General features: G+C 35.1%; 1 protein-coding gene across 1 annotated transcript; it reads left to right on the top strand.

Annotated features, from left to right (window-relative positions):
- The first annotated feature begins 3,456 nt into the window (after positions 1 to 3,456).
- LOC120355919 (probable serine hydrolase) lies at positions 3,457 to 13,179 on the top strand. Its single transcript, XM_039444673.1, has 5 exons — positions 3,457 to 3,591; positions 4,685 to 4,845; positions 6,426 to 6,651; positions 7,817 to 8,043; positions 12,785 to 13,179. The coding sequence occupies exons 1-5, from the start codon at positions 3,519 to 3,521 to the stop codon at positions 13,061 to 13,063; spliced, it is 966 nt and encodes a 321-aa protein (XP_039300607.1). The 5' UTR covers positions 3,457 to 3,518; the 3' UTR covers positions 13,064 to 13,179.
- Positions 13,180 to 22,036: the final 8,857 nt, after the last annotated feature.

Here is a 22,036-nt window from a genome sequence, read left to right as displayed (position 1 = left end):
TGTGTGTGTGTGTGGGTGTGTGTGTGTGTGTGTGTGTGTGTGTGTGTGTGTGTGTGTGTGTGTATGTGTGTGTGGTGTGTGTGTGTGTGTGTGTGTGGTGTGTGGTGTGTGTGTGGTGTGTGGTGTGTGTGTGTGTGTATGTGTGTGTGTGTGTGTGGTGTGTGTGTGTGTGTGTGTGTGTGTGTGTGTGTGTGAGATTGATTGATTGATGATTGAGTACTTTATTTATGTAGATTACAATATATACGGCTTATACACTTATATACAATAGCTTACAATACAGCAAAATTATAGATGAATTTACATAATATAGACTAAGCAAATAATTATTGAACTGTATATGATATGAAAAAGCAATTTGTAATATAATAACTATAGATAATAATCATATTGTTATGCATCTACATAAATTGGCGGAGCTTTGGACATATCAATGTCCATTCTTTGGAAAGAATATTCAAAATATCCTCCCCACTAACTCTCTACGAAATCTACCAGAGAGAGAGGGAGAGAGTGAGTGTGTGTGTGAGTGTATGTGTGTCTGTGTACACGATATCTCATCTCCCAATTAACGGAATGACTTGAAATTTGGAACTTGAGGTCCTTACACTATAAGGATCCGACACGAACATTTTCGATCAAATGCAATTCAAGATGGCGGCTAAAATGGCGAAAATGATGTCAAAAACGGTTTTTTTGCGATTTTCTCGAAAACGGCTACAACGATTTTGATCAAATTTCTTCCTAAAATAGTCATTGATAAGCTCTATCAACTGCCTCAAGTCCCATATCTGTAAAAATTTCAGGAGCTCCGCCCCAACTATGCAAAGTTTGATTTTTAGATTCCCAATTATCAGGCTTCAGATACAATTTAAACAAGAAATTTCAAGTGGTAAATATTGAGCATGAAAATCTCTACAATTAATGTTGAGTAACATTTTCACCCAAAATTGAAAATAAGCTCGAAATTCGAGAAAATTTGATTATCCAATTGCAAACTGTTGATTCTATTGAATCATTCACTATGAAGAGATAGCAGACCTCATGTGTGTCTCCAGCGTTATTGCCCTGTCACCAGCTGGCTCAAATCTTTGAATAGTAGACTTGAGAGCGCGGGAAACACTAGCGTCAGGTGAACAATTTTCTTAACGGCAAGGAAAGTTGTGTGAGTGCGCCACACCAGATTTTTTTATTTCTTTTCGATCATTGTATAGTTTGTGCTAACCTAATAAATAAATAAATAAATGAACAGTATATTTACTGCACTTAGGTCTACATGTAGAATCTGAGTCTATTACGATGTATATTAGTATCTTATGCTATCCAACATTCTAGAGATACACCATCCCTCATCACAAGCTTGCTTAAAGAGGGATGCAACAATATTATTTAGAATCTGATATTTTTGTAAATATTCATTATTTTATAAAGAATTGATTCTATGTTTTTAAGTATGAATTGTATATTAATTTTTTGTTGACATTAATAAATTGAATTGAATTGAATTTGGAATTTTTTAACAAGTTTCATAGAGAATTTCACGCTCCAAACTTCTGTCAGTATTGTTTTAATGGGAAGCATTGGTGTTATACATTAGGAATGCTGCCAGTTTTTTAGTAAATCTAGTTACTACCGGAATTATGTCAACTATTTTATTGTAAGATTATTTCAAGCCACGTGATCTCCCTATAGGATCATAGTTCACTCTGATAACAGTTGAAATTATGTTCTCATGAATCACAGTACATATAAAACTTATCAGAACTCTCAGAAAAAAATATAAGCTACAGTACAAACAAAACCTTAGTTTATATATAACTAGCCGTCAGGCTCGCTTCGCTCGCCATATCCGTCTAGCCAGGGGGCTCCGCCCCCTGGACCCCCGACTGGATCGTCCAAGAATGAGATCAGCAGGCTCGCTTCGCTCGCCTGCATTTTTCATTTGAGCATTTTTATCATGTGTTGGGACAATCCAGTCGGGGGTCCAGACTAAACGTCTGGCTAAACGGATATGGCGAGCGAAGCGAGCCTGACGGCTAGTAATATAATATACCCAGGATTGAAGTAGCAGTGCCCAATAAATTTTTCCGCGATAAAGCATTTAAATCTTCAACTTGGTGCCAACCTAACAAAGTCAACTCAACTTAATGCAACCTGACAAAATTATTAATTAGTTGCCAGTTAACAACTGTTTCGAAGAGGTACTCTATCTAGATTATAGTCTATGGTAAAATATGATATGGAAATTTCAATTATAATTAAGAGATTGGGGAGAAGAATATACATGCTAAAAGACGAACTTTAAACCCTTAAAAACAACCCTTAGAGTTAAAATATTGCCAAAAGATTTCTTAGTGCGCCTCTAAAGGGCCAACTGAGCATACCTACCAAAATGGAACGTTTTTGGTCCGGTAGATTTTTAGTTATACGAGTGAGTGAGTGAGTGAGTCAGTCAGTCAGTCAGTAAGTGTGAGTGAGTGCCATTTCGCTTTTATATATATAGATGTTTATATTATATAATTGTTTATATATTAACATAAAAAATATAGTAAATGTTTAAGATATGAGGAAAACATGTTGCCTATCGGCTTGAGTGAACAGTGACATCTGCTACATAGACGCCATATACCATGGCATCTATCTATCTATATATAAAAGCGAAATGGCACTCACTGACTGACTGACTCACTCACTCACTCGCATAACTAAAAATCTACCGGACCAAAAACGTTCAAATTTGGTGGGTATGTTCAGTTGGCCCTTTAGAGGCGCACTAAGAAATCTTTTGGCAATATTTTAACTCTAAGGGTTATTTTTAAGGGTTTAAAGTTCGTCTTTTAGCATGTATATTCCTCTTATTCCAATCTCTTAATTATTATAATTATTGAAAAATGTCCATACCATATGTTAATATAGAACTATAATCTAGAGAGAGTACCTCTTCGAAACAGTTGTTAACTGGCAACTAAATTAATAATTTTATCAGGTTGGCATTAAGTTGAGTTGACTTTGTTAGGTTGGCATCAAGTTGATGATTGAAATACATTTATCGCGGAAAAATTGATTGGGCACTGTTACCGTACTTCAATCAGAGCTATTCCTGGGAATATTATATTACTAGCCGTCAGGCTCACTTCGCTCGCCATATCCGTTTAGCCACACGTTTAGTCTGGACCCCCGACTGGATCTCGTCCTAACATATGATAAAAATGCAGGCGAGCGAAGCAAGCCTGCTGATCTCATTCTTGGACGATCCAGTCGGGGGTCCAGGCTAGACGGATATGGCGAGCGAAGCGAGCCTGACGGCTAGTGTACAATATAATAAAGGAAAGAATTGGTACGGGTTAGGAAATTTACGAATGACGCATCATCACGTCTCAACTGATTAATTTAACATTTTGCTAATAGATTCATAATTTACCGAGGATGGTTATAGGCCTATTTTGAATTCTTCAAGATTAATCAATCCAATTTTATTGAAGCTATTAAATGTTTCTCATTTTTTCCAAACAGACAAAATGGCGGATTGCAACCTAGTTGAGCCGACAGTGAAGGAAATTGAAATACCTGTACCCTGGGGAGTTATCAAAGGTAAGCTCCACTCTTTCAACTTTTGATTAGTTGTGAAGATTATATTTATTATTAAACGAAAATCTCAATGCTACTGCAAATATTGACAACAGGGATACAAAACAGGATAGAGCTATCTGCTTTGTGGAATTATAGACAAGGATAGCAACACCAATGTTAATCAGATTCTGTCATTATAACGTGGGACCTCACTATAGAACAAGAATAACCACATATGATACAGTATCACCACACATGATACAGTATCAAATCAATATGACATTATTTGATACAAAACAGGATAGAGCTATCTGCTTTGTGGAATGATAGACAAGGGTAGCAACACCAATGTTAATCAGATACTGCCATTATAACGTGGACCTCACTTTAGCAATTAGTGTTCGACATACCGATAATATGATACAGAATCAACACAATATGATACAGTATCATCTCAAACTTGTGTATCTAGTTGTACAGCATAATTTGATATAAAACAGGATAGAGCTATCTGCTTTGTGGAATGATAGACAAGGATAGCAACACCACTGTTAATCAAATTCTGCCATTTACAACGTGGACCTCACTATATAACAAGAACAACCACAATATGATACAGTATCATCTCAACTTGATACACCAGACCATAATTTAATACAAAACAGGATAGAGCTATCTGCTTTGTGGAATGATAAACAAGGATTGCAACACCAATGTTAATCAGATACTGTCATTATAACGTGGACCTCACTATTATATATTAGGTTCAACTGACACTTGGGCGACTCAGGTGGAGAAGAGACTGGACTCTAGTGGAGAGCATGTGTTTCCAAATGGTGACGTCGCGGAGACTAGAATCGACTGGTCTGAGTGTCACCATTTGGAAACACATGCTCTCCACTAGAGTCCAGTCTCTTCTCCACCTGAGTCGCCCAAGTGTCAGTTGAGCCTAATATTTAATAGTGAGGTCCACGTTATAATGGCAGTATTTGACTAACATTATTGTTGATATCCTTGTCTATCATTCCACAAAGCACATAGCTCTATCCTATTTTGTATCAAATTTTATATAATGTATAATTTCATTTTAATTCTCATTTGTTTTTGTTTGTAGGCAAATGGTGGGGTCCTGAAGATAGACAACCCTACTTGGCCCTACACGGCTGGCAAGACAACTGTGGGTCGTTCGATGCACTTGCCAGTCAACTTGCACCAGATATCAGCTTGCTCTGTATCGACCTGCCTGGTCACGGTCTCTCATCACCCTATCCACAGGCAAGTAGCCACGTTCAAGTCGCATTCAGGTTTAAGTCAATCTGTAGTCACATTTAGAATTTGATTCAGGGCAAACAGTTGTCTGATTAAAGTGAAACTGTGGTCACATTCAAGTCAAAATGTAGTTGAATTCAGGTAAGAATGTAGTTGGATTTGAGTCTAACTATTGCCATATTCAAATAAAAATTTGAAAGTCAGTTTCAAGTCAAGCTATGGACCAAATTCAAGTCAAAATGTATAGTCGCATTCAAGTCTAACTGTAGTTGGATTCAGGTCAAAATGTAGACAGATTTAGATCAAACTTTAGTCACATTCAAGTCAACCAGTGGTCATATTCAAGTCAGAGAGTCAGTGATCTATGGATGACGTCAATGATTCCCCGTTTAAAGACAATACTGGTACAGGCAAGTTAGATAGTACTGTCGTTCAAGTCGCATTCAAGTCAAAGTGTAGTCAAATCCAAGTCGAACTGTGATCAGAGTTAAGTCAAAGTATCAGTATTCCCCTTGAACGACATCAATGTTTCCCCGTAAAATCAATACTGACACAATTGCAATAACTCTTGATAATAACTTGAATTTTCAATAACATCTCTTGACTTTTCAATAGAACAGCTGACAGAATAGCAGTGGCATTTTGAGCGAGTTCTCCAGCCCGGGGGGCTCACTAGTTTTATGATCATGAAACTATGACTTCGTGGGGAGCTTGGCTTTCTCATTTCATATTCATCTTTGCATTTTCGGAGTGTCCTGATTATTATTGAATTTTCTAATAAATTTAAATCATTTCTTCATGATTACTATATAGTGAGGTCCACGTTACAATGACAGTGGAGAAAGATAGGAGATCAACGTTGCCTATCCTCTGTCTTGTCGATGGCTTCTATAGACGGTAGCTGATACAGGTTTATTGATGTAATATTAACTGTTCATTCTCATATAATAATCAATTATATTTTACTAGTAGTTCTGTGAACAGTAGACCTCGCGCAGTTATAACAACGTCCCAAACCATAAGCACATCCACAGTCCTGTCAAATTTCATGAAAATCTATTACCGCGTTTCGCCGTAAATGCGCAACATAAAAACATTTAAACATTAAGAGAAATGCCAAACCGTCGACTTGAATCTTAGACCTCACTTCGCTCGGTCAATTAAGCAATAAATTATATTTTTCAATTATTTCACAATGAATTTTCATAACTAAGATAAAATATTTTGTTAATTAGGCTAATTGTAAATTTTACATTGTTGAAAGACGATCTGGCAACAGAGCAAAGCGAGAAAGAGAAACTGCTATCCGCTTTGTTGAATGATAGACAAGGATAGCAATACCATTGCCATTATAACGTGGACCTCACTATACGGCATGACCGATTGTTTTTTGATGATTTTTTGAGCATAATTCAGACAAATAATTCAATTTTTACTGATTTGAAGAAAATACTACTACATGATTCAAATTTCTATTTTATTTTTATAGAGCATGACCGATTGTTTTCCTAATGATTCCTCGGGCATAATTTACACATCTGTTTATTGTTTATCTATTTAATTAATCTTTTTCATTGATTTTCCAGGGCATGACCTACTACATATTCTGGGACACAATGGTGCTGATACGTCGCATAGTCAACCACTACAAGTGGCGGAAAGTCTCCCTGATTGGCCACTCGCTGGGCGGAGCAGCGGGCTTTCTCTACGCCGGCGCCTTCCCGCAGGACGTCGACAAACTCATATCCATTGACATCGTGTGTCCCCGAATTGCTCGAACCGAAGTGCTCATGAAGCAGGTGCCCCGATTGTATTGACAAGTGAGTATATCCAATTCATATAAGATTATTTTCAACTATCTATCCATCTATAGTGAGGTCCGCGTTATAATGACAGTGTTTGATTGGCAATGGTATTGCTATCCTTGTCTATCATTCAACAAAGCAGATAGCGCTATCCCATTTTGTATCAAATTATGGTGTTTTGTATCACGTTGAGATTATACTGTATCATATTGTGTTGATACTTATCATGTGTGGTGATACTGTATCATGTTGTGGTTGTTCTTGTTCTATAGTGAGGTCCACGTTGTAATGACAGTATTTGATTAACATTGGTGTTGCTATCCTTGTCTATCATTCCACAAAGCGGATAGCTCTGTCCTGTTTTGTATCAAGTTGAGATGTTTCTGTATCATATTGTGTTGATACTGTATCATGAATGGTTTTTCTTGTTCTATAGTGAGGTCCACGTTGTAATGGCAATGTTTGATTAGCAATGGTATTGCTTTTCCTTGTCTATCATTCCACAGGAGATAAGTTTTGTATAAAATTATGGTATTGTGTATCAAGTTGAGATGATACTGCATCATATTATTGTGGTGATACTGTATCATGTTGTAGTTGTGTATCATCTCTTTCTCGCTTTGCTCTGTTGCCAGATCGTCTTTTAACAATGTAGTAGAATTGATATTTAATTAACAAAATATTTAATCTCATTCATGAAAATGCACCATGAAATTATTGAAAAATATAATTTCTTGCTTAATGAAATATAATTGATTATTTTTAACGAGAATGAACAGTTAATATTACCTCAATAAACCTGTATCAGCTACCGTCTATAGAAGGCATTTACAAGACAGTGAGGATCAGCAACGGTTTTCTCTTATCTTTCTCCACTGCCATTATAACGTGGACCTCACTATAGACACTCTGAAGCCTGATGTTTTTGCAAAGCCGTGAATATTACCCCGCGAACCATACCTTGCCTATATGCCGTTTAAAAGTTACCGAGGCAGAGCTACGGGACGCGTATTGTACTCATTATCTATTTGTGCTAACCCATTGCTAACCCAATTCTTCAATAACTTTTGTTAATTGACAGATATCTGAAATACGAGGACCTGCTAGAAAGTAGTCATGCTTTTATGAATGAGTCATTCATCTATTTGTGCTAACCCATTAATTACTCTTAGTACTTTTGTCTGTTAATTTTCCGTTAATTGACAGATTTCTGAAATACGAGGGCCTGCCGGAAAGTAGCCAGCCACGCTACGAGTACGACGAGATGGTACAGATAGCAATGGACGCCCACAACGGATCGCTGACGAAGCAGAGTTGCCAGACTATGATGAAGCGAGGGATGCAGCCGTCACGGCAAAACAGTCGAGAATTTATGTTCACACGGGATCCACGATTGAAGGTCAGTATTATATCACAGAGAAAAGATAGCATAAGAAGATATATCACATGTTTTGTAGAATTCATTCAAAGTTAGGAAGTTTTGTATCAAATTATGGTGTTGTGTATCAAGTTGAGATGATACTGTATCATGTGAGGTGATACTGTATCAAGTTGAGATGATACTGTATCATGTGAGGTGATACTGTATCAAGTTGAGATGATACTGTATCATGTGAGGTGATACTGTATCAAGTTGAGATGATACTGTATCATGTGAGGTGATACTGTATCAAGTTGAGATGATACTGTATCATGTGAGGTGATACTGTATCAAATTGAGATGATACTGTATCATGTGAGGTGATACTGTATCAAGTTGAGATGATACTGTATCAAGTTGAGATAATACTGTATCATGTCAGGTGATACTGTATCAAGTTGAGATAATACTATATCAATGGCAAAACCGGGATCAGTTCACACAATTGAAGGTCAGTTCATTTTCACTGTTTCTGAGGTTAGATTCTTGACTAATGTTAACTTTATTTCATAGTTCGAGGTAGAAATATTCATAAACTCACGATTGAAGGTTAGTTTTAGCATAGACCGTAGTGGAAAGCTAAGAAAAGATAGCATAAGAAGATTATTTGTAGAATTCATTCAAAGTTGGAAGTTTTGTATCAAATTATGGTGTTGTGTATCAAATTGAGTTGATACTGTATCATATTGTGTTGATATTGTACTAAGTGTGGTGATAACATAGAGAATATAAATATCATAAGAGGATAATATGTACCATGGTTTGTAGAATTCATTCAAAGTTTGCAAGTTTTGTATCCAGTTATGATTTTGTGTATCAAGTTGAGATGATACTGTATCATGTGATGAAATACTGTATCATTTATTGTGATGCCATAAAGAAATGATATCATAAGACGATATTCCATGGTTTGTAGAATTCATTCAAAATTTGGAAGTTTTGTATCAAATTATGGTGTTGTGTATCAAGTTGAGATTAAACTGTATCATAATGTGTTGATACTGTATCGATGGCAAAACAGTCGCAAGTTTATATTCACTAGGGATTCACGATTGGAGGTCATTCATAGCTAAGAGAAAAGATAACATAAGAAGATATCCCATGGTTTGTAGAATTCATTCAAAGTTTGAAATTTTTGTATCAAATTAGGGAGTTGGATATCAAGTTGAGATGATACTGTATCGTATTGTGTTAATAGTGTATCATAATATTGTGTTGACACTGTATCATATTGTGCTGATATTGTATCAATAGCAAAACAGTTGCGAGTTTATATTCACCAGGGATCCACGATTGAAGGTCAGTTAAAGCAGAGAGAAAAGATAGCATATGAAATATCCCATGGTTTGTAGAATTTATTCAAAGTTTGCAAGTTTTGTATCAAATTATGGTGTTGTGTATCAAGTTGATATATTACTGTATCAAGTTGAGATGATACTGTATCATGTGAGGTGATACTGTATCAATGACAAAACAGTAGCGAGCTTATGTCACCAGGGATCCACGATTGAAGGTCAGTTAATTTTCACTTATACAGCTGACTGGCTGTGTTATGCTAAAAGGACTTAACTCCTAAAAGCTCCTTGTGTATCTTTTCGGTTGCATAACGTTGCTTCTGAGTAGATACAAAAGAACATCTGTTCTTTATGTTAAGGTACATTATAGCTCTTGTGTGTCTTTTCGAATGCAACATGTTGCTTTTGAGAAGATACAAAAGAGCATCTGTTGCTTATGAAAAGATATATTATCAAAAATGTTGGATGTTTTTGTTTGGGTAGTATTGTAGTCTAGTGGCACTCCGCCGATAGGCAAAGCTACAGGACCGAAGGCTCGGATCACACTTAGGCGACTCAAGTGGAGAAGAGACTGGACACTAGTGGAGAACATGTGTTATCAATAGGGTGACGTCGCGGAGACTAGAATCGACTGGTCTGAGTGTCACCATTTGGAAACACATGCTCTCCACTAGAGTCCAGTCTCTTCTCCACCTCAGTCGCCTAAGTGTGAGTTTAGACTAACTTGGCATAAAAACATACATAATTTGAATTGAATAATGAAAATGAATGATTTATCGATTGCTTTTTGTGTAGTTGAGAAGTTGATATTGTGGTTAATAGTGTAGAATAAATTCACATTAAATAAAAATACTAAAAAAAAAGTCAAAAACCACAGATTAAAAGATACTTAGAAAGACCGGTTTCGGTTGTTACACCATTGTCAATCTCAAACAGAAACCGGTCTTTCTAACTATCAATAAATCTGTGGTTTTTGACAATTTCTTATTATTTTTACTTTCCTTGCCCTATTACCATAGGTAAGGAAAATATTGATTTCCGAAAAAAATTAAGGTACTCATAAAAATCTCTACAATTAATGTTCAGTAACATTTTCACCTAAAATTGAAAATTAGCTCGAAATTCGAGGAAATAAGATTATTCAATTGCAAAACTGTTGGCAACTGTTGATTTTATTGAATCATTCACTATGAAGACATAGCAGACCTCGTGTGTCTGCAGCGCTATTGTCCTGTCACCAGCTGGCTCATATCTTAGAATAGTAGACTTGAGATGCGCGTGAACACTAGCGTCAGTTGATCAATTTTCATAACGGCAAGGAAGTTGTGTGAGTGCGCCACACCATATTTTTATTCAATTGACCGAGCGAAGTGAGGTCTAAGATTCAAGTCAACGGTTTGGAATATCTCTTAATGTTTAGATGTTTGAATGTTCAAATGTTTATATGTTTATATGTTGCGCATTTACGGCGGAACGCGGTAATAGATTTTCATGAAATTTGACAGGTATGTTCCTTTCTTAATTGCGCGTCGACGTATATACAAGGTTTTCGAAAATTTTTCATTTCAAGGATAATATAAAAGGAAAAAGGAGCCTTCTTCATACGTCAATATTAGAGTAAAAATCAGACTATAGAATTATTCATCATAAATCAGCTGTCTAGTGGACTATAATACTACCCGGTCAAAAACATCGAACATCTTGAAAATGTTGTATCTTTCCATCAACGTTAGTAGACAGTTGACTATAATACTACCCGTTCAAAAACGTCGAACATCTTGAAAATGTATCTTTCCATCAACGTTGTAGACAGTTGCAGCCAGACCTGATAACAGCGCTCACACTCACATTCCGGGACGACAAGTCACGGTACGATAGGACAGAAAGCTCTAGGAGTTTTTCTAGACATTTTAAATTGATAAATTATTTATTAATTTTTGAGAAAACATAACAACAGGTCATTGTAACTTACTGAGCGCGAGGTCTACTGTTCACAGAACTACTAGTATAAAAGGAAAAAGGAGCCTCCTTCATACGCCAATATTAGAGTGAAAATCAGACTATAGAATTATTCATCATAAATCAGCTGACAAGTGATTACACAGATATGTTGAGAAGCCAGTCTACTACTGTATTTCCATAAGGTCTATAGTTTCAATCAGGTACTTGTGGATGAGAATACTGCGTGAGGTCTACTGTTCACAGAACTACTAGTATAAAAGGAAAAAGGAGCCTCCTTTATACGCCAATATTAGAGTAAAAATCAGACTATAGAATTATTCATCATAAATCAGTTGTCTAGTGGACTATAATACTACCCGTTCAAAAACATCGAACATCTTGAAAATGTATGTTTCCATCAACGTTGTAGATAGTTGCAGCCAGACCTGACAACAGCGCTCACACTCACATTCCGGGACGACACGTCACGGTACGATATAGTACAGAAAGCTCTATGTTTATTCAGGATTTTTTCTAGACATTTTAAATTGATAAATAATTCATTAATTTTTGAGAAAACATAACAACAGGTCAATGTAACTTACTGAGCGTGAGGTTTACTGTTCACAGAACTACTAGTATATGTTTAGTAAATATTCTAGATATTGAGTAGAAATCGGACTATAGAATTATTCATCATAAATCAGCTGACAAGTGATTACACAGATGTGTGGAGAAGCCAGTCTATTGCTGTATTTCCATAAGGTCTATAGTTTCAATCAGGTACTTGTGGATGAGAATACTGCGTGAGGTCTACTGTTCACAGAACTACTAGTATAAAAGGAAAAAGGAGCCTCCTTCATACGCCAATATTAGAGTAAAAATCAGACTATAGAATTATTCATCATAAATCACAAGTGATTACACAGATATGTTGAGAAGCCAGTCTATTACTGTATTTCCATAAGGTCTATAGTTTCAATCAGGTACTTGTGGATGAGAATACTGCGTGAGGTCTACTGTTCACAGAACTACTAGTATAAAAGGAAAAAGGAGCCTCCTTCATACGCCAATATTAGAGTAAAAATCAGACTATAGAATTATTCATCATAAATCAGCTGACTAGTGATTACACAGATATGTTGAGAAGCCAGTCTATTGCTGTGTTTCCAAAAGGTCTATAGTTTCAATCAGGAACTTGTGGATGAGAATACTGCGTGAGGTCTACTGTTTACAGAACTACTAGTATAAAAGGAAAAAGGAGCCTCCTTCATACGCCAATATTAGAGTAAAAATCAGACTATACAATTATTCATCATAAATCAGCTGACAAGTGATTACACAGATGTGTGGAGAAGCCAGTCTATTGCTGTATTTCCATAACGTCTATAGTTTCAATCAGGTACTTGTGGATGAGAATATTGCGTGAGGTCTACTGTTCACAGAACTACTATTTATCGATTGTTTCCAATTTCTGTCGACAGGTGGCAGGTCTAGCAATGTTCTCGAAAGACCAGGTTTACGCCTACGCCGACAAAATCAGCTGTGAGTATCTCAACATTCGCGCCAGGCCTGGGATCACATTCGAACTGCCCGAGGTCTACGGGGAACTACTAGACAAAATCCGGAAGACTTCGAGAAAGTTCGAGTATCACGAACTCAATGGAACCCATCACCTGCATATGAATGAGGGAAGCAGGGAGGAAGTAGCCAAGGTTATCAGGGAATTTATTCAGGGAAAAAATGGTGACAGTGTTGTTTAGAATGGTGTAAACGGTGAGGGGATATGCTAGGGATGGATCAAGGGTTAAAGTGTGGGAAATATGAATCAAGGGAGAAAAAAGTTGATAAGACAACTAAAGGGATGAAAGTGAAGAATAGAATGGTTCAAGAGACAATCAGAAACATCCCTAGTTTAGAGTGAGAACATAGAGAAACAATAGCATAAATAGATATCCCATGGTATAGGGCGTTTATGTCGCAACTTTTACTGTTATCTCAAGCCGATTACTGTCGAATATTGTCTTTTTTTACTGTTTTGACCGGGTAAGAATGTATGAACGGCACAATATGAGAGACTACCAGCGTCATAAAGCTTCACAGGAAAGAACTACGTGGACTATCGGCTTGAGATAACAGTAAAAGTTGCGACATAAACGCCCTATACCATGGGATATCTACTTACGCTTATTGTTTCTCTATGTTATAGGTTATAGACTCAAATGTATGGATAAATACATAAATGCTAAGGCTAAAAATAAACTTTCTACTGGTGTTTTTTTCAAAGTTGTTTTTCGATTTGTATATCATCAAGCTATCAAAATGAAAAAGTTTTCTCAGGAAAACATTTTTTTCCGATCATTATTTTTCGAGATATGAGCGCCTTAAGTTTTAATTTTTGGGACAGTACATTTCGAATTCGGTAAGAGATAAATCCATGAGATTTAGAAGATAAATTCTTCATGGTATTTATTTATTTTTTGATACAATTACAAATCATATGAATATGATCGGGATAGAACAACAGGCATTGCCCAAAACTATTCTGTTTCCAAATTTTGATAAATAAATAAAATGTCCGAAAAAATAGGTTATGTTCTTACTGAGGAAAGTTATTGTTGATTAAATAGAATAAAAATCTATTAAAAATATCAATTTTTAAGAAAGTTATTCAATTTACCAAAAATAACTCAACTAAAAGTTTTTTTTGGAAGTTTTTAGTGAATTGAATAACTTTCTTAAAAATGGATGTTTTCAGGTAGTTTTTGTTTTATTCGTTCAACAATACCATGAAGAATTTATCCTCTAAGTGCCGGTTGCACAACAGCCGGTTAAATTTTAACCGTGATTAATTCGACGAGTACCAATCAGAGAAAGCCTCTTTTCAAAAACACCTTCTCTGATTGGTTTATCGTGAAATTATTCACGGTTAAAATTTAACCGGCTGTTGTGCAACCAGGCCTGAATCTCATGGATTTATCTCTTACCGAATTCGAAATGTTCTGTCCCAAAAATTTAAACTTTAGGCGCTCATATATCGAAAAGTAATGATCGAAAAAAATGTTTTCCTGAGAAAACTTTTTCATTTTGATAGCTTGATAACATACAAATCGAAAAACTTTGAAAAATATCGTCAGTAGAAAGTTTATTTTTAGCCTATGCACAACCTTACAGCCTAAAAATACAGTATTTTGTCGTTATATTTATGTTGAATAAAAAGTTGTATTTAACTGAAACATTTAGTGCCGGTTGCACAAAAGCCGGTTAAGTTTTAATCGTGGTTCAAGATCCATCAGAGAAGCCGGCTTTTAAAAGAAGTCATCTCTGATTGTATCGTATGTACTTAAACATGATTAAAATTTAACCGGCTTTTGTGCAACCGGGCCTTAGAGTGATATAATAAGCTAATTAAATAGAAAAAAATGTAAATTTACGATAATAATTATTAATTGATGATGGGTTCTATTTTAGTCAAACAAGAATGAACATACAAACTCTGTTAGTTCTGTATCAAATTATGGTGTTGTGTATCAAGTTGAGTTGATACTGTATCATATTGTCGAAAGCCAATATTGCTATAGTGAGGTCCACGTTATAATGGCTGTATTTGATTAACATTGGTGTTGCTATCCATGTCTATCATTCCACTAAGCAGATAGCTCTATCCTGCTCTGTATAAAGTTGGGATGATACTGTATCATATTGTGTTGATACTGTATCATGTTGTGGTTGTTCTTGTTCTATAGTGAGGTCCACGTTATAATGGCAGTGTTTGATTAACAATGGTATTCCTATCCTTGTCTATCATTCAACAAAGCAGATAGCGCTATCTCTTTCTCGCTTTGCTCTGTTGTCAGATCATCATTTTAAAATGTGGAATTGATGATTGATATTAACAAAATATTTCATTTTGATTATGAAAATTCATTATCAAATTATTGAAATAGTATATTTCGCACCTAGAGCAGAAAATGAGATTTTTCCGGCTCTGAATCTTTTCTAGTCCTCGGCCTACGGCCTCGGACTTGAAAACCGATTTCGGGCCGGAAAAACATTTTTGCCCGTGGTGCGAACGCTATTTTTCGCCACACACAAAAATAAACAATATATATATGAGAGGACTAGTTGTTTACTAAGCACTTCCGAAAGCAGAAGTGGAAGGTGATAGCTCTAGCAAATCTGAGGTATATCTGGAAATTGTCCAAGTATTTTCATTTTTTATTCTGATTTGTCTAAATAACCTAAAAGATGATGTTCAATTATGTGGGAGGTTGAGTTTACACTTTTTTTGTTCTTTCAAATGACAGTAAGATGATATTATTATAAATGTTTTAATTATTGAATAATGAACACAAATAATGAAAAGTTTTTTGATCAGCTATTTTTTGATCACCTTTTCATGTTAGCGGCTGGAAAGGGTACTCTTTCCGGCCTAGGCCGGAAAGAAACCTGTTCTGACGTCAGACGAGAGTCGTCCTGCAAACAATGTCTTTCAGATCAACGTAGGGACTGGAAAACAGCTGCTTTCTGTGCAGTGTGGCGAAAACATAATTAATCCTCAAAATATTCATTCTCAATTATGAAAATTTATTATCGAATTATTGAGAAATATATCTTCTTGGCGAATAGAATACACTTATTTCAAACGAGAATGAACAGTTAATATTACATCAATAAACCTGTATCAGCTACCGTCTATAGAAGGCATTGACAAGACAGAGGTTCGGCAACGTTGTTCTGCTATCTTTCTTCACTGTCATTATAACGTGAACGTCACTATAGCAATTAGTGTTCGACAATAAGATACAGTATCATCTCAACTTGATACACAACACCATAATTTGATACAGAACAGGATAGCGCTATCAAATACTACGTAGTGTGCAGCTCTATACTACCACTTGAGATAATTTATTGTACTAATTTATATAATATAATAAAGGAAAGTGTTGGCTTATACAGGTAGGGGATAGGAAATTCACGAATGACGCATCATCACGTCTCAACTACTCAACTCATTAACTTGACATTTTGCATATAGATTCCTAATTTACCGAGGATGGTTATAGGCCTATTTTAAATTCTTCCAGATTCCAGTACTTCAAGTTTTCAATTATTATTAGACCCTTGCGGAGCACGGGTTACCTGCTAGATAGAGATAATAATAAATAATGTGATAATTAGAGTGAGATCGACTTCTGGCTGTCAGCGTTGGTTAAATGGGAAACATAGGTGTTATTCTTTCGAAATACTGACACTTTGAAGTGAACTCATTATAGAAAAATTTCCTAGTTCATTATGGAGTTTTGAGCTATTGATTAATTTTGTGGAGCTATTGATTAATTTTGTGGAGTCACTGATTAATCTTGTGGAGCTATTGATTAATTTTGTGGAGCTATTGATTAATTTTGTGTAGTCACTGATTAATTTTGTGGATCTATTGATTTATTTTGTGGAGCTACTGATTAATTTTGTGGAGCTATTGATTAATTTTGTGGAGTCACTGATTAATTTTGTGGAGCTATTGATTAATTTTGTGGGGTCACTGATTAATTTTGTGGAGCTATTGATTAATTTTGTGGAGCTATTGATTAATTTTGTGGAGCTATTGATTAATTTTGTGGAGATATTGATTAATTTTGACTATTAAATGTATGTTTATAATAATATATTTGGAATCCTTGAGGTTTTTGTTATCTATCAATTAGTTTTTCGTTGTTCTCAATTTGTTTTTATTACTTCAGTTGCCTATAAGAAGCTATATACTATAGATGTGAAGAAATATAAAAGAATTATTAGTAAAAATGTGTTCTCCTGTATTTATAACATTACCTTATTAACTCTATTAAAAATATTTTGAAAAACTGATTGGAGTTCCTGTGCTCTAATTAATTCATGGGCCAAGCCACACGAGGTTTTTTTTCTATCCGCACACGACAGGAAACTCTATGATTGGCTGATTGGATTGGCGAATCGAGAAAAGTTCTAAATAGTGTGTTTGTCTTTTCGGTCACAAAATTTTATAGTTTTTTCAAAGTTTGGAATTTTCTAATTAATTGTGATTGATTTAATTTAGTTAAGAAGTATTTTTTTAATTTGAAAATGATTTTTGTGTGTTTTGAATTGTAAATTGAGTGTGCAATAGGAGAATGTTAAGTGACACAAAACCTAGCTACATTTGGACTGTTGTATAAATTAAAATTGGAACCGTTTTGGGCTTATAAGCCTGTGGAACTTTTCTGTAAGTTGTGTTATTATTCTGAATGATTAAATAAATAAATAAATAGAATAATAATATAGGCTACTATAATGAAGGAAATAACTGGCTTATGCAAGTATGGGATAGGAAAATTATGTTTGACGCATCATCACGTCTCAACTACTCAACTGATTAATTAGAAATTTTGCATAAGGATTCTTAATAAACCGAGGATGGTTATAGGCCTATTTTCAATTATTCAAGATTTCATTACGTCAAGTTTTCAATTAGACCCTTGCGGAGCACGGGTTACCTGTTAGTATGTAATAGACAATAGATTATGTATCGTGATAACTTGGACTAAATTGGCGAAAAATAATGGAAAAGAATTAATGAATATATATTTTCCAACGATCTAATAATAAATTTTCATAATTGAGACTGAAGGATTTGTTGAATGTATTTATGACAACGATCTGACAACGTAGCGAAGCTATAAAGCAACACTGACAGACAAGGATAGCAACACCAATATTAATCAAATACTGCCATTATAACGTGGACCTCACTATAGCAATTGGCGTTCGACAATATGATACAGTATCATCTCAACTTGATACACAACACCACAATTTGATACAGAACAGGATAGAGCTATCTGCTTTGTGAAATGATAGACAAGGATAGCAACACCAATGTTTATCACATACTGCCAATATAACGTGAACCCCACTATAGAACAAGAACAACCACAACATAAGACAGTATAAAAACAATATGATACAGTATCATCCCAACTTGATACACAACACCATAATTTGATACAAAACAGGATAGAGGTATCTGCTGTGTGGAATGATAGACAAGGATAGGAACACCAATGTTAATCAAATACTGCCATTATAACATGGACCTCACTATAGAACAAGAACAACCACAATATGATACAGTATCATCTCAACTTGATACACAACACCATAATTTGATAAAAAACAGGATAGAACTATCTGCTTTGTGGAATGATAGACAAGGATAGCAACACCAATGTTAATCGAATATTGCCATTATAACGTGGACCTCACTAAAGAACAAGAACAACCACAACATGATACAGTATCATCTCAACTTGATACACAACACCATAATTTGATAAAAAACAGGATAGAGCTATCTGCTTTGTGGAATGATAGGCAAGGATAGCAACACCAATGTTGATTGAATACTGCCATTATAACGTGGACCTCACTATAGAACAAGAACAACCACAACATGATACAGTATCATCTCAACTTGATACACAACACCATAATTTGATACAGGACAGGATAGCACCATCTGCTATGTGGAATGATAGGCAAGGATAGCAACACCAATGTTAATCAAACACTGCCATTAAAAAGTGGAGACCACTATAGCAATTAGTATTCGACAATATGATACAGTATCAACATACTATGATACAGTATCATCTCAACTTGATACAGTATCATCTCAACTTGATACAGTATCATCTCAACTCGATACAGTATCATCTCAACTTGATACAGTATCATCTCAACTTGATACACAACACCACAATTTGATACAGAACAGGATAGAGCTATCTGCTTTGTGAAATGATAGACAAATATAGCAACACCAATGTTTATCAGAACTGCCATTATAACATGGACCTCACTATAGTACAAGAACAACCACAACATGATACAGTATCAACACAATATGATACAGTATCATCCCAGCTTTATACAGAGCAGGATAGAGCTATCTGCTTAGTAGAATGATAGACATGGATAGCAACACCAATGTTAATCAAATACTGCCATTATAACGTGGACCTCACTATAGCAATTAGCTTTCGACAATATGATACAGTATCATCCCAACTTGATACACAACACCATAATTTGATACAGGACAGGATAGCACCATCTGCTATGTGGAATGATAGACAAGTACCGCAACACCAATGTTTATCAAAAATTGCCATTATAACGTGGACCTCACTATAGAACAAGAACAACCACAACATGATACAGTATCATCTCAACTTGATACACAACACCATAATTTGATACAGTACTAAAGAATTTTCTGAAGTAAGTTTTTTAGTGTAAGAAGGGTTGCCTATCTTGCCCCTTCAGATTTCACACATATTCTACTGGCTAAAAAAGTATTGCAATAATGTAATGAGGGTTGCCTAACCTGTTCCTTCATCAATATACATTGCCTTATAGAATCTATAGTGAGATGTTTTAATCGATATATTGTATATTAAATTGTGATCATTTTTGTTGAATGTAATTTCTATTATAGTGTGGTCCACAGTGAAGAAAGATAGAAGAACAATGTTGCCGATTCTCTGCATTGCCACTGCCTTCTATAGAGGATAGCTGATACTTGTATATCTGATTAATAGCATAGAGAAACAATAGCATAAGTACATTTATGCCATGGTATAGGGCGTTTATGTCGCAACTTTTACTGTTATCTCAAGCCGATAGTCCACGTATTTCTTTCCCGTGAAGCTTTATGACGCTGGTAGTCTCTCAAATTGTGCCGTTCATACACTCTTGGTCAAAACAGTAAAAATCGACAGTAATCGGCTTGAGATAACAGTAAAAGTTGCGACATAAACGCCCTACACCATGAGATATCTACTTACGCTATTGTTTCTCTATGTTAATAGCTACTGTTCATTTTTGTTCAAAGTGATCAATCATGATTCACTCTCAAAGAAATATATTTTTGAATAATAAAGTCTCATAACTGAGATTAAATATTTTGATGACTATCCTATTATATTAAGCGAGCAATTTCTGTATATCTGTTTATATTTTTGTATCTGGTTATTTATGTTCAACGGATCTCGAAAACGGCTCTAACGATTTTCACGAAATTTGGAACATAGTTATTATTATTATCATCGTATGACTTCAATGGTGGGGAGACCCAAGGGTAGTTCCACCTCGCCGTACATAGTCCAAAGTTCCCTAATGGTAAACCGGACACTAAGGTTATTGACCGAGCGAAGTGAGGTCTAAGATTCAAGTCGACGGTTTGGCATTTCTCTTAATGTTTAAATGTTTGAATGTTCAAATGTTTATATGTTGCGCATTTACGGCGAAACGCGGTAATAGATTTTCATGAAATTTGACAGGTATGTTCCTTTTTAAATTGGGCGTCGACGTATATACAAGGTTTTTGGAAATTTTGCATTTCAAGGATAATATAAAAGGAAAAATGAGCCTCCTTCATACGTAAATATTAGAGTAAAAATCATACTATAGAATTATTCATCATAAATCAGCTGACGAATTGACTATAAATTGCATGCCATGACGTATGCAATTCAATATCTCAATGTAACTTGGTAAAAAATTAAACAGCTGTGTAGACTATAAATATTGTATGCCTCATTGAATGCAATTTTTATGCACTATTAAAATAATAGGATGCAAAGAACTTATAACAGCTTGTCTGGGCGCCTAGATGTCTTCTGGTTTTCTCGCGCTAAATTCCGGAAAGCGTTATATGATAATTAAATCTTGTGTAAGCATGATCTGATCAAATAAATAGTTAGTGTATCAGTGTGGATGTGCTTATGGTTTGGGACGTCGTTATAACTGCGCAAGTTCTACTGTTCACAGAACTACTAGTAAATTATGATATTATTATTATTACAAGTTCAATGGGAATAGCTTTCATGAAAATTCATATGAAAGTTTTTCAAATTACTACAAACAATAATGTCCATTGATGATAAATAACCGAAAAATTATTGTTGAGTAATGAAGCGAAATTTGTTAAAGAAATGGTGATACTGAAAGGGAAATTTTGTTGCGAAAAAGAGCTGCAAAAAGGGAAATTTGTGCTCCAGACTATGATCATCCTAGCCTGAAGCAAACAGCTGACAAAAATGTGGTCTGCTGTGTATGGATTGAACTTGTGGAAGGTCAACATCACGACGTCAGTTATTTATTCACAACATTCCACCAAGATAATGATTAAAAACCAAAATTTCTAGTTGGTATTATCCCAAATTACATTGGAAACCAATAATTATGGAAAGATCTTATGAAGACATTGATATTCCCGTACCCTGGGGTCATATAAGCGGTGAGTTAAGGTTAATTTATTTAAAAATCTTTAAATTTCTAACGAATTTCATGGTTAATCACTAGAAAATGATGATAAAGTGTAATTTTGGATTGAAAACTGGTGGGATGATGATAAACAGTATTCATTTTAGCAAATAATTCACTAGAAATTTTACTTTCTATAGCGAAACATAACCTAACTTTCTCAAATCAAAATAACCATGACCTCCTTGATTGCCTGATCGGTTTGCTTTTTCGTCGTCGTCTCATTGAAGACCGCCAAAATTCAAAAATTTCTTGGTTATAGCATAGGTAGGTAAATATTATTATTTACTTAATTATTTTTTTATCTATTGTTACATCTAATCTTTTTTATCATATTATTTATTTAATCTATGGTTATAAGATTATTTATTTACTATCGTATACAAATACAA

Source organism: Nilaparvata lugens, unplaced genomic scaffold, assembly GCF_014356525.2.
Source record: "Nilaparvata lugens isolate BPH unplaced genomic scaffold, ASM1435652v1 scaffold5237, whole genome shotgun sequence".
Lineage (NCBI taxonomy): Eukaryota > Metazoa > Arthropoda > Insecta > Hemiptera > Delphacidae > Nilaparvata > Nilaparvata lugens.
Note: the sequence above shows the minus strand (reverse complement) of the source record. Positions and strands in the feature narration are given on the sequence as shown.